This window comes from Nyctereutes procyonoides, unplaced genomic scaffold (assembly GCF_905146905.1).
Source record: "Nyctereutes procyonoides isolate TBG_1078 unplaced genomic scaffold, NYPRO_anot_genome, whole genome shotgun sequence".
Taxonomy (NCBI): domain Eukaryota; kingdom Metazoa; phylum Chordata; class Mammalia; order Carnivora; family Canidae; genus Nyctereutes; species Nyctereutes procyonoides.
This window is the reverse complement of record NW_026575041.1, coordinates 1,647,151-1,665,468: the sequence shown is the minus strand read 5'-3', so window position 1 is coordinate 1,665,468 and position 18,318 is coordinate 1,647,151. Positions and strand designations below refer to the sequence as shown.

Here is an 18,318-nt window from a genome sequence, read left to right as displayed (position 1 = left end):
CGGGGAAGCCCCCGACGGTGCCCTCCGCCGCCCCGCCCTGCGCCGGCCTCGTTGCTAGGCCTCGGGCAGGCAGCACCTGGCTTCCATAGCGACGGCTGCTTAGAAACGAAACGCCACATCTCCCGGTCCCACCACGGAGTCTTTGCGAGTCTTTGCGGATCGGATCGAGCGCCTCTCGATCAATCAGGACAGGAAATGTGGCTGGCTCTAGGCTGCCTCCAGCCCGGGAGGAGAGAGAGAAGAGGGAGCCAGTCTCTGCCTTCTGCCTTCTGGAGGCAGGAGAAGCTGCCCCAGCATGGCCCTGGGCCAGGAAGGCGGGGTGGAAGGAGGCTCCCTGGGCTCTTCTCAGGAGTCAGCCCACTACCAGGAGCCATGGGTTTGCCACGGGCCCAGTCTGGATTACTGTTCTACTATTTCTAGCTATGTGGCTTTACACAAATGACCTCCTGCCCCTGGACCTCAGTTTTACCACCTGTAAAGTCAGGCTAATAAGACCATAAGGATTAAATGAGAGAATCAACTGGGTGGGCCTGGCACCTGGCAGGTGGTCCCTGATGGCAGTCCCCCACCTCCTCCTTTAAAGTAGTCTGAGATTTCATTAGCAGAGAGGAGGGTGATGGACGGTGGTGTTAGCAGAAAGGTGGAGGCTAGAATGCACCTTACATGTGCAGGGGTTTGCTGGGACCCTCTCTCTTCTTACCTGGTACCCACAGAGGCTCAAGCCCCCAGACCATCAGGCTCTGGGGAGCATGGAGACCCTGGTGGAGTTCTGGCTTGCCAGGCGGTTAGAATAATGGAATCCTGGACTCCTACACTCTCAGTACTCCAGGCTCTTGCATTTATAGAATAGAAGAAGCACAGACTCTTGAAATAAAGGGACCTTATAATAGAGGCTTGATTTTCTTAGAACACAACGCTCTGGGAGTTCTTGGAACCTCAAAGCCACGAATAGGGGCCTCCCTCTATGATGGTTTCTGAGTTGGCAGGGAGTTTTCAGAGCATGGGGCCTTGAGGCCCTGTTGCTTAGACTTTCTTGTGCCTCAGGATCTCTCATGGGCTCAGCTCTGAGCAACCCTGGTGTGTGCGTATGTGTGTGTGTGTGTGTGTGTGTGTGTGTGTGTGTGTGTATAGGGAGGGGCCTGGGGTCAGGGACCAACTGCAGCCTGAGGCCCCTCTGGAGCAGGGCCAGCCCAGGAATAGCCGGCAGAGGAAAGCAGAGTGGCTCGTAGGCTGCAGCTGTCCAGGCAGGGCTGGGTGAGTTTGGGCAGCCACCCTTGGCTAAGGACCAGCCTGCCCTCCTTCATCCACCCAGCCTGCAAGTCAGGGCTCAGGAGGACGCATCTCCATGTGGCACTCCTAAGGCTGGAGTCAGAGCACCCCTCATGATCCTGCAGATTGGAGGGCAGGAGGCTCGAGTGAGGGGAGGAGACGAGGAGACGGGATGTGGGTAGAGGTGTTGGGGGATGAGAAGAGGGGGCTCAGTGAGGGGGATGGGGCTCAGTAGAGGTTGCTGAAGAGTTTCTTAGTGCTGCACTGTCTCTGCACCACCCCGGGCTCGCGAGGATGGTGGTTGGGGTTAGGGGAGTCTGAGCACCTTAAACCCATTTGCCTTTCCGGGGGTAGGCTGAGAGCCAAGATCTCTTTTTCCCACCTCTTCCCAAAGCTGGAAAGATTGGTAGAGCGGCTGAGAAAGCTGGGATCTGCCTCTTCTTTTGCTCATCTTCCTTCCTGGTTTCCATGGGAATCGTGGCTCAGGATGATGAGGGTTTAACAGGATGGTGCTGTGGGAGGAGTCAGCATCAGGCAAAGCCATCCCACATAGGAAGGGGTTGGCTGCTAAGAAAGTGAGCTCCCTGTCCCTGGGAGTGTGCAAACAGAGGCTAGATTGCCAGTCAGGGTGACTTTAGAAAGGGGCAAGGATGAGGGAAGGTAGCTGGGAGGCCCCTACCCTGGGACACGTAGGCTTTGTGTGATTGGCCCAGATGGCCCAATCTTCCAGACATCCCTCTGCCTTATTGAGGGGGTCGTGATTCCTTGGGCTCTGCCCCTGGATCTGTCCCCCATTCCTACTCTCTGTGCCTGGCCCTGAGCTGGATGTGCACATATGGAACTGAATCAGACCCATCTTTTCCTGGAGGGGCAACGGGTCTGACTGGGGAGGCACCCAGGGAAACAAATACAGTTGGGCAGGAGGAGACCAGGCTGGAAGGCAGTTTCTACCAGTGATGTATATACTCAACAGATGTCCTTTTGAGCAATTCCTCTGTTTGAGCCTTGATCTAGGTGCTGGGGTCACAGCAATGAACAAAACAGGAGTCCTATTCCCTGGAGTTGACAGCACAGTGGGAAGGCCAGCACCTGGCAAAGCGCAGAGGGATGGGAAGTGCTGGTTGGTGGATCCCTACAGTGAGGAGTGTGGCCTTAAAGTGTGGCCTTAAAGGGCTCCTGCTTTACCCCGCAGGCGTTGGGAGCCATGTGAGTGTGGATGAGGCTGCAGAAAAGATTAGTCCAGCAGGTATGGGCCTCAAGGAGGAGGCACAGGTCCCTGAAGGAAGCCCTGGGGCAGACATGCCCACCTGTGCCTCTGGGTGTGAAAGCTTGTTTATAGTTATAGGAATGTGTTTGTGTGCGTGTGTGTGTGTGTGTGTGTGTGTGTGTGTGTGTGTGTAGGAACGGTAGGAGTATGTATGTGTATCTGTGGGAAGATGGTGAGTGTGTGTAGGATTATGGTGTCCCAGGGAGGCCTTGTGTGGTGGTGGAAGGTTTTTGGGGTTTGCAGATGAGAGGGAGCACATGCCAAGGCCTCACATGTGCCAAGGCCTGAGTCCCATGGACCTCAGCCCAGATATAAGCCTGCTTGCAGGTCCTGGACTAGTCTGGGCCAGAATCCTATGAATTCCCTTGCCCTCTAGGGTCATGACCCTGGCCGCCTGCTGCAGACAAGACAAATGCGTATAAAAATAACATGGAAATGGATGAGACCTGTGGCTGACCCACCCCCATCCCCACATCCCCTGGGCTCGAGTTCACTCAGCCTATGCTCTTCCCCACTCACCTGCTTCTGGGGCTCTGGGAGCAGGCCCTGCTCACCCCGAGCCAAAATCCATATTTCCCCAGTACCTGCCTGTGGCCAGACCCTTTCTCTGTGAGGGCTACCCACACTTTAGGGTCATAGCCAAGGGACAAACAGCTGACCCGGGCTGATGGCCATGACAGCACCTCCGTTAGGAGTGATTTTGAATGTATACATACTCACACATTTAGATACACATCCACACATGAATGCACATATTTGATACTTGGACACTTGTGCATACCTACAACTGTTCACGTATACATGCATGTGAGCAACACACACCTACATACATATACCTGTGTGCACACACATACATAAACACACACTTCATAGATACACACACATATGCAAATTCAGCTATACCACAGAAGTATCAGGCATCCTCACAAAAAAACTTACAAACCTGTAGTCCTACCCTCTCCCGCCTTCACCCACACCATGCTCACAGTCCTGGGGGCAAGGCCTTATACACCTGCACACACCACACAGCTACCTAAGTGTGGCTTATCCCCATACTCTCTCCAGGGCTGAAGTGTTGAGGACAGGCTGTAGATGGGCACAGAACCTGTAGAGATGTCAGCTTCCTCCAGGACGCTTCTTGGATTGTCCTTTTGCAGGGCCCTTAGGATGGCACAGTTCATGGGCTCCACACTCCAAGTCATGGAAAGTCTGTGTCATGGACACTTTCTCCTGAGGAGCCTCCCATACTGGGACCCGGTCCTTGTTCACAGTCCTTGGGTCTGGCATGCCCAGGCAGGCCTGTCTACCCAAGAAAGCTGCCTTGTGCCCAGCTGGGCCTACCTGGATGCTGCCTCCCTCCACTTGAGCTGCCTGAGGCCTCCATGAGAACCAGACCAACTCTTACAGTTGCTGAGAAGTCTGAGGCCAGAGAGGGCCAGAGCCTTGCCCGAGGCCATCCAGTATTTTAGGGCGGGTTCAGATTTGAACCTGGGCTTCCAGGAGTCTGAGCATGGTTAGCAGCAAAAAGATAGATGCCTGTCAGGCACCAGATCAGGCTTATGGAGGCAGGATACATGGGCATGGGGAATGACAGCAGATTTCCGGCCTACTGGAGGACCTGCTGGTGACACTGTGTCAGCTAGAGAGATGGCAAGCAGACAAGTCTGCTCTCCTGGCCCAGGTGAGGAAGTGCTTTGTGAGCACAGTGACCCACAGGGGTGTTGTTATTATCAGGAACAACAAAGAGCTGGTTTCTGGACAGGGCCTGAGGTCGGGGGGGCCTGGTACCCAGGTTGACAGGCTGCTGGCTGAGTCACTTTTTCCTAAAAATACTCAGTAGCTGGGCCACTGGGCAGCCCGAAAGGTGGGGAGATGAAAAGAAGCATCTAGAGAGGCTAGGCCAGGCATTCCTGGGGCTGGGCTTCCTTGTGGCAGAGACAGACAGAGGGTTCAGGGACTGGGAGTATGGAATCCTCAGTCACTGCCTTGTTGGGGGCAAAAGGAGAGGTCGGAAAATCTGTTTTTCTCACATGCCTTTCCTCAAGATGTGGAGCATGAATTTGGGGCACAGATTGGAGCCAGATGGCCCGGGTTTGAATTTTGGCTCTATTACTTACTAGCTGTGTGACTATGGAAAATTTACTTGGTCTCTCTGTGCCTCCGTTTTCCTTATCTGTAAAACATGGCTAATAAGACATGGCTAATAACAGACCTTCTACTGTTATTGAGAAGCTGAAATGTAAGGTGCATAGTAAGTATTCAGTAAATATTAAAGCCCCTCTCACAGAGAGTCCCCCAGCTCCAGGGGTATACACTCAGCCTTCAGGGGCCAGCCCTGGTCCTCGATTCCATGGGATTGAGTGAGGTCAGCCAGAAACGAGAGGCATCTAATCCTGGGTTCTCAAACCTGGCAGCAAATTAGAATCACCTGAGAACATTTAAAAATATCTGGGATGGGGAGTCCCAGGGAGGAGCCAGGGTGAGAACCCAACACGGAATCACAGAATGTAGCGCTAGCAGACAGGCATCTGTAGGGGAATGGAGGAGTTCCAGCCTTGGAGGAAGGGTCACTTCCTGGCAATGAGGGCTTGGGCATGGCCTGTCACTTTGCCATCTCAAAGAGCCTTGGCTGCCTCTTCTGGGAGTGGGCTGGATGGAGAATTTCAAGGATTACATGGGGGATATTTTTGAAAGAGCCTCGGTATCCTGCCAAGCATCAAAATAAAGAAGTGTGTTTATTGAATCTAGTGTGTTAACATTTCACAGATGGGGAAAGTGAGGTCCAGAGAGGTTCAGTGGCCTGCTCAGAATCACACAGCAAGTCTATGGCAGAGTTAAGGCTCAGACCCCTTGGAGGAATGCTTTAATCTGAAGGATTGATGCAGAATGAATCTCTCTGAGTTGAGGGAGACATAAAGCATGGACCTGGGGCTCCAGCCATGGAGCTATAGTGTAGGATGACCAAGTAAGATTTGAAAAATAATTTATCATGAGGTGAGTGCTGTGGAGCTCTTGCCTAGAGCTGAGAGCCGAAGAGATGGTGGCTGTGCCAGGCCAGGGTCAGCTCTTGACTGCAGGGTCTGACATGGCTTCCGCTGAAGAACAAACAGCTGTGGCCAGTGGCAGTAACAGATACCTCCTGGGTACCTGTGTCCCAACCAAGGCTATAAAAGCCCAGAACTGACAGGTGCTTGGAATTTGCCGAACCATTTGTGTGCTGGGCTCAGACTCGGTCCTTATATAGCCTTTACACTGGTCACCCCCTTTACAGAGCAGGAAACTAAGGCCAGAAAAGGAAGGGAGGTCCTTTTCTGGGCCAGAACCTTTACACCACCTGAGCCCAAGTAAATTTCTAGGGTATTAAAAAGTAGGTCATATTGGCCCAATTTGAAGGTGAAGTAAAATACATTGACTTGGCCTGGATCACTTAATGACAGAAGAGCTTCCCACTCCTCTCTATGTCCCCAACATGATTCCCAGAAAGGAACACAAGAAGGGGGACCCAGAGGACTAAGGTAGCATCAAGGGAAGGCCTCCTGGAGGAGGTGGGCCTCTGGCCCCTGAATGATAAGCAGGCTGATAGGATCTGGAGAGTATCAGGGGTAGGGTGGCATGGGTAAAAGTCTAGAGGTGAGAATGAGTCAGTCACCCATCTGAAGAGAGGAGGAAGTATAAATTTAAGGACCGGTGGCAAGAGGTTCAAAGCTGGAAGATAAGTCAGGGCTAAATTATAGAGAGTCTGCTATGTCAGACTGAGGATTTGGGCTTTATTAATTTGTGGCAGGGAGTCTTTAAAGGTATCTGAGCAAAGGAAGAAGCATGTTCAGAGCTGGGCCTCAGAATCAGAGGGAGGGCCTCCCCCCGAGCTGATGGCATCCCCAGGGCCCAGCCCAGCCTATGTGCCAGGTGCCTGGACTGTGTCCAGGACTGGGCTCAGTGACTCAACGTTGAGGAAATCACTCTCCAGGGAGAGAGGGCCCAAATGAATCAGCCCAGTGAGGTGGGGAGGCTGAGGGGTTCACTGAGTCACCCTCCAAGTGGGGAAATGGGGTGTTGGAGAGAGGCGGGCCCCCCCGCCCGGCAGGGGGAAGGATTCAGGTCAGACCACAGTGAGGGCTGTCAGGGGACTCTGGCTGCCTTCCCACCCTTATGGGGTGGATTATCCAGGCAGTCTTGTGAAAGAGACGGCAAAACTGAGGCCCAGAATGGAAGGGAAGCTGATCAAGGTCATGCAAGTCGCCGCCAGGGGCAAAGGCCAGGTGTGATCCAGAGCGCTCCCTCCAGTTCAGACACGTCCTGGCACCCCAGCGGATCTCAGGCCTAGTGGAGGCTGGGAATGGGGTGGGTCCAGGCAGAGAGCTGGCCCCGTGACCCCTCTTCCCACGGCCGCCGACCCGACTGTCCTCGCCAAGCAGACGGCAAATAAGGGCCGGGCTGCGCTGCCGCGACAGGACAGCAGGGGGCGCAGAAGCGTCACGGCTGCCGCAGGCGCCAGAGCACAGAGGCCGCTCTGCGGAGAAGAGCGCTCCGGACGCGCGGGTCCCACTAGCGAACTGTGGACTGTGCAGCCCTGCGCCCTGCACCCTCTCCGGCTTCCGGGGACGCCAGCGCTGACCTGCCTGCCCAGGGCCGGCTCCCGGGCCCCTACCCCGCACTCCGGAGCGGTGCGCCTGTCCGTGCGTGCTCTCGTGGGTCTGTGCGCACGTGCCCCCCTCGCAGACTGGCTACTGCCCCAGGCCTGGCCGTCGCAGGGCGACCTCTAAAATTCTCCCCGACTTCCCCGTTTCTCCCGGAGAAGATCCAGCCCGGGGCTCCTCGCACCGGCTCAGCGGCCCCTTCCCCCCATCCTCCGCCTCCCGCCCCTCCCGTCCCTGCGCGGGTCTCCGGCTCGCGGCTCGGGGCTCGGGGCTCTGGCCGGGCCCCAGGACTTTCTAAGTGTTGGGGAGAGGACGTGATCGGACGAGAGAGGGGCTCCGAGGGGCGAGGGGCGCCGAGGGGCGAGCGAGGCCGAGAGCGGGCTACCTGGTGGGGGATCCTAATAGCGGACAAGCTGGAAGAGGCTTGAGAGCGGAGAGAGCCGGGGTGAGAGCCAGGCGGGGGGCGCGGGGGCCGCGGGGCGGACGAGCCGCGAGGTGCAGCCCGCGGGGGCGGGGGTAGGCGGGGCCGCGCGGGCGGGGGCGGGGCCGGGGCGGGGCGGGGGCGGGGCCGGGGCGGACCCTCGCGCGGACCCGGCGGAGCTGTCGCGGACGCGCTGACCGAGCGCAGCGGCCGGGCCGGCGGGCGGGCGGGCGGCTGCGAGCATGGTCCTGGTGCTGCACCACATCCTCATCGCTGTTGTCCAATTCCTCAGGCGGGGCCAGCAGGTCTTCCTCAAGCCGGACGAGCCGCCGCCGCCGCCGCCGCCGCCGCCGCAGCCATGCGCCGACAGCCTGCAGGTAGGGGGGCCCCGCGCTGGGCACGAGGAGGGTGTCGGGTGAGCGCCCGGCCGGGCCGGTCTCCCAAGGAGCGTGCGGGCCCGGCTCCGCGGTCCGCTCTGCCCCTGTAACCCTCCTCAAGGCGGGGCGCCCTCCCCGAGCCCTGAATTCCACTCCTGTGCTGGGACTGCAGCCCATGCCCGGAGCCCTCGAATCCCAGCTCACATTCCAAACCTCACCCCAGACTCTGAACCCCTTTCGGGTCCGGGACTGCACTCCGAGCGCTCCCCTCCCAATCCACGGTAGGACCCGGGTCTCCACTGAGAGCTCTGTGCAAACCTGGAACCCCTGCCTGCCAGATGAGTGGATGGCCCCCCGCCCAGACCCCTCAACACCCTATATATATATCGGACTCCAGGTACACCTAGAACACCTGAGCCCCCAGCTCTCAGCCAGGACCTCTGTCACAGCTGGAGCCTCACCCCAAGCCCCTGAACATCTACTCCACAGCCTCATCTGTGCCCCCACCCAGATTCCCAACATCTGGACTTCAGTCCTCACCTGGGACTGTACCCCAGAGTCCAAACGCCTCTTTCTATCATAGCTTGTGTCCTCTGCAGGACCCCCTCCCACCTGGTTCCTGCTTTCCTACACTCCCTCCCTCCCTCCCTCCCTCCCTCCCTCCCTCCCTCCCTCCCTCCCTCCCTCTCTCCCTCCTGTGTAGGAGATCCTCTAGTCTTTTAGGAGTCTCACCCTCACCTCTTATTTCTCTCCAGTGTGGCGGTCCCACTTTATTCTCTGCTTTCCCCTCTAGCTTCTTTGAGTCTTTCTGGGCATCCTCTCTCTCTGCCCCTCCATTTCTCTCTTTTGGTCCCTTTGCCCATGTTCACCTCTCTCAGTCTGTCCAAAACTCCAACCGCCCCCCCCCCCATTTCTCTAGGTCTCTATCTTTGTTCTAGGGTCTCACTCTGTGATTGTACCTTCCCCTTATATCTGCCTCTGCTTTGGGGTGAGGAAAGGGCAGGCTCAGAGTGCTGGGCCAGTCCCCAGGACCTTCACCTGCCCCATGTTGTCAGGCATGGCATGGTGTGGGCATTGGTGGAAGGGACTCAACATGGAGAGCAGAACCCTTGGGCGGTGCCTGGGGATCTAAGGTGGGTGGGGATTGTGCCGTGGAGCACTGGGGTTCATAACTTACAAACCCCCCCATCCCCACTGGCCTGGTCTTGACTGGGAGCAGGTGGGGGCTTGGGTTGGGGGAATGGGGGAGTAGACTGCCATCTGGTGTCAGTCACCTGTGGTGGGAGGTTTCCAGGGCTGGGTGAGTCTACGGTGTTTGTGTAGGATGGGCCATGTTGCGTGTGTTAGGTGTGCCTTGTGTGTGATCATATGTGATGTGTCATGTAGTATTGTGTGTGGCATCACCAGTGGACTTATTTGGGGGGATTCACGGGGACTTATGGTGAGTGTGAAGATGGTGTGTATGGTGTTGCATGCTGTGTGCAGCTAGAAAGGCTGCATTGTGAGTGTGGAGTGGTAGCTGTATGTATGAGTGTTGTATGGGGGGGGAACATGTGTGTATGTGGTGTGTCTGTCTCTATGGGGTGGAGTTGTAGGGCCAGCCTGCATGGGGGGCGGGGGTTGTCTGTGGTTGCGCATGTTATTGGCTGTTGTGTGTAGCCAGGAAGAGCCACTGTGGGGGCCTGATGAAAGGTTTCATTGGACATCTTGGTGGAGGGCAGTGGGGGTGGGGGAGCTGTGTGAGTGTGTTTGCAGCCTAGGTGGCTTAGAGTCACGGCGGTACATCCTGGACTTGCTTGGGAAATGTATTAGGAACCGCGTGTTGGTGTTTGAGTGTCATGTGTCTGTGTGATGGCTGTTTGTGCAATAGGGAAGAGTGCCGAGGGGTCCAAGGCAAGGGGCTGGTTGACTAAGTGTGTATATGTGTGTGTGCCCACATGCAAGTGGGAAAGAGGAGGCAATGTACGGGCAGGATTGGCGATGCCAAGGGTCTGTGTGTGTCCACAAACATGTGACATTAGGTGTGCACATTATCTATGTGTGTCTCTATGTCTAGATGGTGTGTGTGTTGAATTTAATTGGATGTGTGTGTGTCTGTGGTTGAGGAGGTGAGTGTGGGTTGTGTGAGGTGCGTGGTGGGAGGTTGTGGTGTGAAGTGTGGGTATGTGAGCTGTGTGACTTTTCAGTGTGACGTATGGATTATGTGATCTTTTCTCCCCGTGAGCTGTTTATGTGTGGTGTGTGCTGAGGAGTGTGTGAAGGGTGTCAGTGAGCTAGTGGTGTGTATATGGGGGAGGGGTGAAGCAGTGTTGAGGGCTGTGGAATGTGGCACAGGGGGCAAGGAAGTGTGTGCACAAGGTGTGTGGGGTGAGGAACGAGGTATATAATGTTTGGGGTGTATGGAATCCAGCAGGTGCTGTTCGTGGAATGATGTGTGTGTGCAGGGAGGGCTTGGCTGCCATCTTGTCCTTGCTTCCCTCCCAGTTAGGTCCCCAGAGACGCCTAGTGACGTTCTGTGATGGCCCACCCTAAGCTAAGCTGCCTCTACCCTTTGCCCTTCATCCTCCTCACTTTGACCAAGGCCTTTGTCTTGGGTTTCCGGCTGAGCAGGCGTTGGACAGGCAGGCTGCGGGTGATGTCGTGGTCTGGGAACCTTTGTTCTTTTCCTTTTGGTCTATGTCGTATGTTGGGCTGGGCTTTGGAGGAGGGCGGGGAGAGGATGCACGTGTTGTAGGGTCACTGTGTTTACTACCACCTCACAATGCTCCACAGCGGGGAAGGGTTCAGGCACAGGCCATGAGGCCTGGGTGGTATCCCGGGTGGTGCCTCCTTGGTGCAAGAGCAGCTTGGGCTGGGCACGGCGCTGGGTGAATTTGCCAACCGTGAGGTCTTAGTTCCATGGGTGGCCTGCTATCTTTTCTGGCTCACATCATCTCTGGGGTGAGCAGCCAGGCATCCCCTTCTGCATGCCAGCCTGTCCTCTTCTGTTCTCTGTGTGGCCCTCAGGGAGCATCCCTGGGGCTGGGAGTCAACCAGGAAGGCCTTAATATATCTCCTTTTGTTGACCTCACAGATCTGACAGGAGGAAGAGTCTCTGTCCTCACAGATACCCTTGACCAAAAAAGGAAGCCTGGTCACACTTTAGTAGCGACCCTCTAGTCTGATAGGGGAGATGCCAGTCAGTAAGGAGGAGCCAGCTCAAAGCCTCCAGAGAAAACAATGAGGAAATCTTAATGGGCAAGCTGCTGACGGGTATTTGGGAGGAAGAAAGACCAGAACCCCTGAATGTTGGAAGACATAGACTAACAGTTATCCAGGGAGGGGGCCAGGAGCAGTGCCTCAGCATCACCTTCCAGAATGTTCTCTGCTGTGAGTGGGCTTAAGCCAGGCCTAGAAGGGGGTATGGAATAGGCAGAGAAATGTGGCCTGGGGCTAAGGAAGATTCTGGTTCAACTGGAAAAAAAGATCTTGATGGCAGTTGATCCTTCCCAAGCAATACTGTCTGGCTTTGGATGGCCCATCCCTGGGGCCAAGCTTTCATGTCGCCTCTCCTCAAGCTTTCACGTCACCTCTCCCCACCCTCTTTGTCTTTGGCCAGAATGACTGTCATCGTCATCATCATCTTTTAGTCAGCTCTTTCCAGATTCCAACCTCCTTTCACAGAGGTCTCATTTAACAGATCAACTCATTCACTTGTCAAAAGCATTTATTGTGCACCTGCTACACACCAGGAAGGCACAGGTTGACACAGCAGTGCCCAAATAGGCCTCCTGGGGCTCCCACCTCCTGTATCGGAGAAACCCCATCTTCCCAGCCCAGCCACACTGTCAGACCCCTAGACCCTGGACACACGACCCTCCAGTCTCTTTCCCCTCACTTCTGTGAGGCTCCAGGTGTGAGCTCCACTGTGTTAGGCTCTGGCTCCCAATCAGAACACAAGCTCTTCAGAAGGTGGGCCGGGTCTGCCCCTCCCATGTGTCTGGAGCTGGGCTCGGCATCGTCCAGATGGCCACATCAATCTTCAGATGTCCATAACCCAGGTAGGCGGCCCATCTGCCATCTAGAGAAACTGAGGCCCAGAGCAGGGAGGGGATTTTAGGCCGCCTCCTTTTTAGACCCTCCTTTTACCAGTGCTACCAGAGACCAGAGAGGTCAGGTGACTTATCCAGGTTTCATGATTAGGTGGCAGGACACAGCAATTCCGTATTTCCCAGAAAACAGCTCTACTGGTCACCAGGCTGGGCTCCAGCCCCAGCACCACGCTGCTCCCTGGCTGGCCTCCGTGCTGCCTGTGGCGTGTAAATGATTATTAATGACCCCCCTGGCCAGGAGACAGGAAACGTTTCCCAGCCACAGCTGGGGACATGCTCCTGGCCAGCCCTAGCCCTCCACACCCACCCCAGCCCTGGGGTCAGCACCGGTGTTATCTCCATCCCGCCACAGCCTTCCCTGCTCCTCCTGCCTAGCTGCCCCGTAGCCTTTTCCTTGCAGGGCTAATGGCCAAGAAGAGACAAAATTTTCTGTTCCACATCTCTGTCTTACCACTTTCTCCAATCTGATTCATCTCCACCTTCTTCCCTGCCCCAGACCAGCCAGAAGTAGCCCTCCTCCGGGAAGTCTTTTCGGAATGCGCTGCGAGACCCATCAGTGGCCCTGTTCTGGGCCCTAACCATCAAATCTCCCTTTTGCAGACTTTGATCCCACCCTGCTGGCCCTAAGTCTGAGCTGGGGACTTCCTGTGGCCTGTCCTCAATTGCTGTCTTAGGACTGACACCTGGAGGATCTTCCCACATGCCTCCTCCAGGAAGTCCCCAGCCCAACCTGGGGACTCTCACTTCCTCCAAGCACCCCAGCCTGCCTGTCCCTGCCACACACTGTGTACTGCAAGGCCTTCATAGGTGAACATTTAGTGAGTACCTACTACATGCCCAACAGAGAGAGGAGGTAGAGATGGGCACAGTGTGGGCTTTAAAGCTCTGCCACACACTGCCCCATGTCTGAGCAACAGTGCTTCTGCCCCGTGACAGCCATGCAGACCTAGATAGCAGGGCTGATGGTAAGCAGGTGATGGGGTGGAGGTGGGGAGCACAGACGAAGACCAATGCTGGTGGGTGGCGGGGAGAGGACAATGCTGGAGAGACTGGGAGGTCGTGGGGGTGCAGAGCAGTGACCCCCCGATTCAGTCCAGAGTGGGAGCGAGGGCAAATTGGGGAGCTTCCAGGAGGAAACTTATCTAATTTGAGAGCTGAGGGATGAACTACAAGAAAGTTCTGGATAGAGAAGGAGCAAAGGCAAATGTGAAGGCTTGCTGGTGACAGACAGACGGAGGGAGGTGTGGTTCTGCAGTCTGTGGATCTGTGGAGCTAGATCCTGGACTGCCAGGGTGTGGAGCCCCAGGGTGGGGTCAGGTCTGCGTGTGTGTGTGTGTGTGTGTGTGTGTGTGTGTGTATGCATGTGTGTATTTATGAAGCTAGTGACGAGGCTGGCAAAGTCGGTGGGGGCCAAATTGTATAGGACTTATAAATGAACGGATTTGGACTTTTCCAGAAGGAACTGGACACTAGAGGGGGGGCTGTCGAAAGCAGGTCGAGGACTGCTCAGTTCTGCTTGTTAGGAAAGCCCCTGGGCCATGGGTGGAGAGTACACAGAAGGGGTAAGGTGGGAAGCTGATGCCCTGTGGCCCAGAGAAGGGCGATGAAGCCAGGGCAGGAAGGTACAGAGGATGGAGAGGAGGAGACGGGACCCTCGAAGGTGGAGGGAGCCACTCAGCAAGTGGAGGTAAAGAGAGGAGGGAATGCAGCCCTGGGTGTCTGGGGCGGCTCTCCAGGGAAGACAGGGCAGATGCCCAGGACTGTGTCAAGGCCCTCAAAGGTCTGAGAGATCTTAGGACGGTGTCCCAGGTCAGGAGCTCTGAGGCAAAGCAGAGACCTGGACCCCACTCAGCTCCAGCATCCTCTTCTGCAGCAGGGAGACTTGGGAACTGCCCTGGGCAAGTAGTGTTCGGAATTTAAAAATTAAAACAATCTGTGAAACGTAATATTTAATAAAATTCAAATCCAAAATGTATGAGTACGTTCCAAAACGAGTAAAAATGTATATTTATGAAAATGCTAAACATACTTGATGGTTCTAATATCAATTGTAAGCCTCAGTTGCTTCCGTCCACTTTGGATCTGACTCCCTTGAAGCTGCTGCCTCAGGTGTGGCTGACGCCCACCCCCCCATCTCAGGGCTCCAGGACCTTCCAGTCTTGAGTTCAGGGCCCCTCCTCTGGGGAGCCCGCCCTCTGGCTGGTGGCTTCAGGTGGCAAGCATTTTGCTTTTCCTGCCCCCCACCCTGAGGGAGTTGGCCCCTTGAGCTCCCCGACCTGTGGTTGTTTTTATTTAGGGGGCCATGGTACAGACCCGGAGGAGGGAAAGGTGACAGAGTCATGCAGGGATTGGAAGGTGAGGGTGCTGAGAGATGGGGTGTCGGCTTCAGTGCCCAGTGGGGTGGGGGCACAGGAAGACTTGGGGAGGGCCAAGAGGAGGTGCAGGAGGAGAAATGACCAAAATTAAAAGAGGAGCAGCATTCCAGCACAAACATGGCTATTTCCTAATGTCAAAGTGACAGTTTCTGGAACACTCGAATGTTGTGGTCCTGTCTTGCAGTCTTGGGGGTTGGGCATTGCTTCGCACTGGGCCCTTTTCTGGGCTGCATTTTCTCACCTGGAAAAGGAGAAAGTGTGGGGTCAGAACTCCAAGGGGTGTATGGGCTCTAGATCTAGGGATGCATGACTCTGAGATTCCGGCATTGTCAGTCTGTGGGCTTCTAGCCTTCCACGACTCTTAGCTCCCAGCCAGAGCTGTGTGGAAGTGTGGTTGTGTGATTCCGACGTTCTGTGACTTGAAGTTGCTGAGACTCCAGGAGCCGAATAGGCGGGCATTCTGTGGATCCAGGATTCTAGGATTTGATGATTTGATGATTCAATGATTCTAAATGGGGCTGCTGGGAAAAGCTGCAACCACCTGCCTTGTTAATGTCGATGTTAGGTTATTAAAAACATAACAAGAAGCAATGGAGGGAGCTCAGGATGGCGGGTGGCCCCCACCCCCAGGTAGTGAGAGGGAGGAGGAGGGGCCGAGCCCATGTTGGGGAAGGAGACCCTCTTGGCCTGGGTGACCGGGGGTGACTGGGTGACGTGAGCAGATTCTCCTGCCACAGCAGAAGTGGTGTCTGTGCACGTGTGAGATCTGCCACTCCCTGAGCTTACAGGATAAGGGGTCATTTCCTTCATCCCCCTGCCTCCATTCTTCAGCTTTTTCAGATTATGGCAGAGAGAGGAATGCCCTTTCCTCCCAGTCCCTAAAGTCTCTGGGCAGAAATGTCAACAGACAGCGGAGGAAAGAGAGGCCTACTCACTACTGACCCCCCTTCCCCATAGCCCTGGCCTGAGGGGGAAAACAGGACATGAACACTTCCTGAACACGGACGTGGAAATGCACGAACCCCTGCTTGTGAGGGCCCCAAGTACAAAGGGCCTCCGACTAGGGCAGAGGCCAGGGCAGCCAGAGGAGCAGTGTGGGCATTGGCCTGTGACCCATCAGCATCTCTTGAGCGCTGGCCAAGGAGGGAGGACCCTGCTTCTGTCCTGGAGGTGGCTGTGAGAAAAGCTTAAGGAAGGGAGGCCCCAGGCTAAGGGACCTGGAAAACGGATGACCAGTGGGTGCTCCCTTGTGGCACAGGCCCAGGGCGCCGCCTGGCACAAGGCCAGGCTATTTGTCCAGGGGCCTGCTGCCTCTTGGGTTATGCACATGCCTAGGTACCTGTGCCAGGGTTGGTGGCGGTGGGGGCAGGGGGGCCTCTAGGCAGGAGAGAAGGATCTGTGGCCTCTAGAGAGCTCACCCCAGCTGAGTGCCTCAGAAGCCTGGTACCAACTGCATGAGTCCCAGCCTGGTGGGCTCACAGATCAGGTGAGGGAGGCTGGGAGCTGGCCCAGGTCACAAAGCATAGCAGGGTCTGACACCCACCTTCCTGACTCCCAGCGCTCGGTGCTCCCCCTTGCCTACAGCTTCCTCCTTTTCTCCTGGACCACCTGGGAACCAGGAACTGAGGCGGGACTCCTCTAAGGGGGCAGGGCCCTTTTATGTCACTCCTCCATCTTTCTCCTCCAGCAGGCCAGAAGGCAGGTAAGGCGGCAACAGCTGCTCCCTGCCATCCCCAAGCTTCCATTGTCTATACATCCTGTCCTGGCCCCAAGGATAGGGTCCCCATTTGCCCGACCCACACAGCCTCCTGAGTTTCTCCATTCAGGCTCTCTCTCTGTCCTGCATGTCTCCAGCTCTGGCTGGCTGCGTGTGTGTTAGTCCCTCTCCGAAGATTGAAGATCATTAGACTTGGGCAGGCCCTAGGAGATCATTAAGTCCCCTGCTTTTATTCTTCAGATGAGGAAAGTAGCTCAGAGAGGGGACGGTCCTGCCCCAGTGACACGGGGGACTGTGGCTGGGCCCAAGGTGCGGGAGCACGCTGCCCTTGGTGTCAGGCGGCTAGGATGAGGCCCGAGGTTCTGGCTGCCTGATGGGCTTCTCTTTTCAGCCCTGAGCTGTCCAACCTCTTCTTTGCACAGATTGCTCTCTTATCTGCCACTGTGCCTGCTGCCTAGCTGAGCCCTACCTTGGGTACACCCTGCCCTTGGGGCATAGACCAGAGCTCAGGACTCTGTGACTGGGATGAGCAGCCATGCACACAGGGACACAGGCACCTGTACATACAGGAGGACATACAAGTCCCAGGTGAAAACCCATATCTCATAGTTAGGAGGCTGTCCTGGAACCTGATGTTCTCTTCTTGTGAGACACCACACACCTCCATTCAGAAGCTCTCCGGGACCTCTCTGCAGACTGTCTCCATCTCACTAGCCTCTTTGTGACAGCTGGGTTCTGTGATCCTAGGTTCCTCCTGTGTGACAACAGGGTGATGGGTGAGTCTCCTCCTAGTCCTAAAGCCCTTCCTTCAATGTTCCTTCCTGCTGTCTCCAGGAGGGACTCAGCTTCCTGTGGCTGGGTGGGGAGAGCCCTGAGATCCCCAGAGGACAGTGGGACAATGGGGAGGCAGTGACAGATGAGACATTTTGTCTTCCCCAAAGCAGGCTCCACCCTACCCCAAACCTCCTGGCTGGTGTCTGGGGCACAGCCCTGGCTTGTGCATCCCCTAGGACTAGGGTCCTGGTCTGACCCGGCAACCTTGACCTCTCAGTGAAGAGGTCAGAGGATCAGAGCCACAGCTGCACTCAGCGGTTCTCTAACTGAAGGCAGGTCCCCAAGACGCCAGCAGCATATTGATGTGTGCTGCAGATTCCCAGGAGGGGTGAGCTGGACTGCCCTGCCTGTGGGGCAAGCAGGAAGGTGGTAAACACTGACACAGGGTAGAATTATGGAGGAGCTGTGAATGCCTGGCTGAGACTCCCTTCATCCTGCCTACCTTCCCCATGCTGGAAGCTGGTGATGGGGAGCCAGAGAGCACTGGCAGGGGCCTCCCCAGGGAGTGGTGGAGAGGCCAATGGTATTTGGAGAATCACAACCAGCACTGCCTCCTGTCAGGGGAGGAGGAGGCTGGCCCAGGGCAGTGCAGTGGGTAGACAATTAGGGGTGGAAAAGAAGGCTGAGGCCCATGGACAAAAGGACAGGCTTGGGGTTAGGTATTCAGCTTGGCCCTCGTCATTTCCTCTGCCGGACATGGCTGGGTTAGTGGGGTCATCGCACAGAGGGAAGGAACGGGCCGGGACCAATGCATACCAGGCCCTACAGTAGACTCAGGCACATGAGTGGCCTGGTCACACCCTGGGCTGCAGTCGGCCCCCCGTCAGAGCCCAGTCAAGCGGCCACAGTCACCCTGGGAGATGGCCCCATCTAGACCACTGCCCCACACGCGGACCCAGTCTTCCTGTGCCACACTCAGGTCTGGCTGTAGGCATGGCTAAGTAGGGAGACCCCACGGGACACAGGGACTTGTGGGACCACCAGACACCCTGCCACAGCCACACCACAAGCATCCACATGCCAGGTGCAGCTACTGTCACCCCTGTGGTGACCCAAGGAGAGCCAGAAATTCCAGCAGTCTTGGGCAGTTGTCCAGGGCCTGGGTGAGAAGAAGGGGGCACCAGAAGGTAGGGAGTGCAGAGCCCCCCTGCCCATGCCAGACTGGGCCCTCCCCCCAGTTCGCTGAGTGCCCAAGCCTGTTTATTTCCTAGCAGGGATGGGCGTCTCATCCCTCTCCCCCTCCCCGTCCCCACCACACGCTTCCAAAGCTGCCAAATCAAATCAGCCCCTGCGCCCGCGCCAGGCTGGCATGGCGGCCAGCAGCTGACTG

General features: G+C 56.3%; 1 protein-coding gene across 1 annotated transcript in view; it reads left to right on the top strand.

Moving 5' to 3' along the window:
- The window catches only part of PDE2A (phosphodiesterase 2A), a 93,177-nt gene that overhangs the window by 20,491 nt on the left and 54,368 nt on the right, over positions 1 to 18,318 (top strand). Inside the window, 1 exon segment of the mRNA XM_055320572.1 lies at positions 7,887 to 7,971. Coding sequence (XP_055176547.1) covers positions 7,887 to 7,971 — 85 coding nt within the window.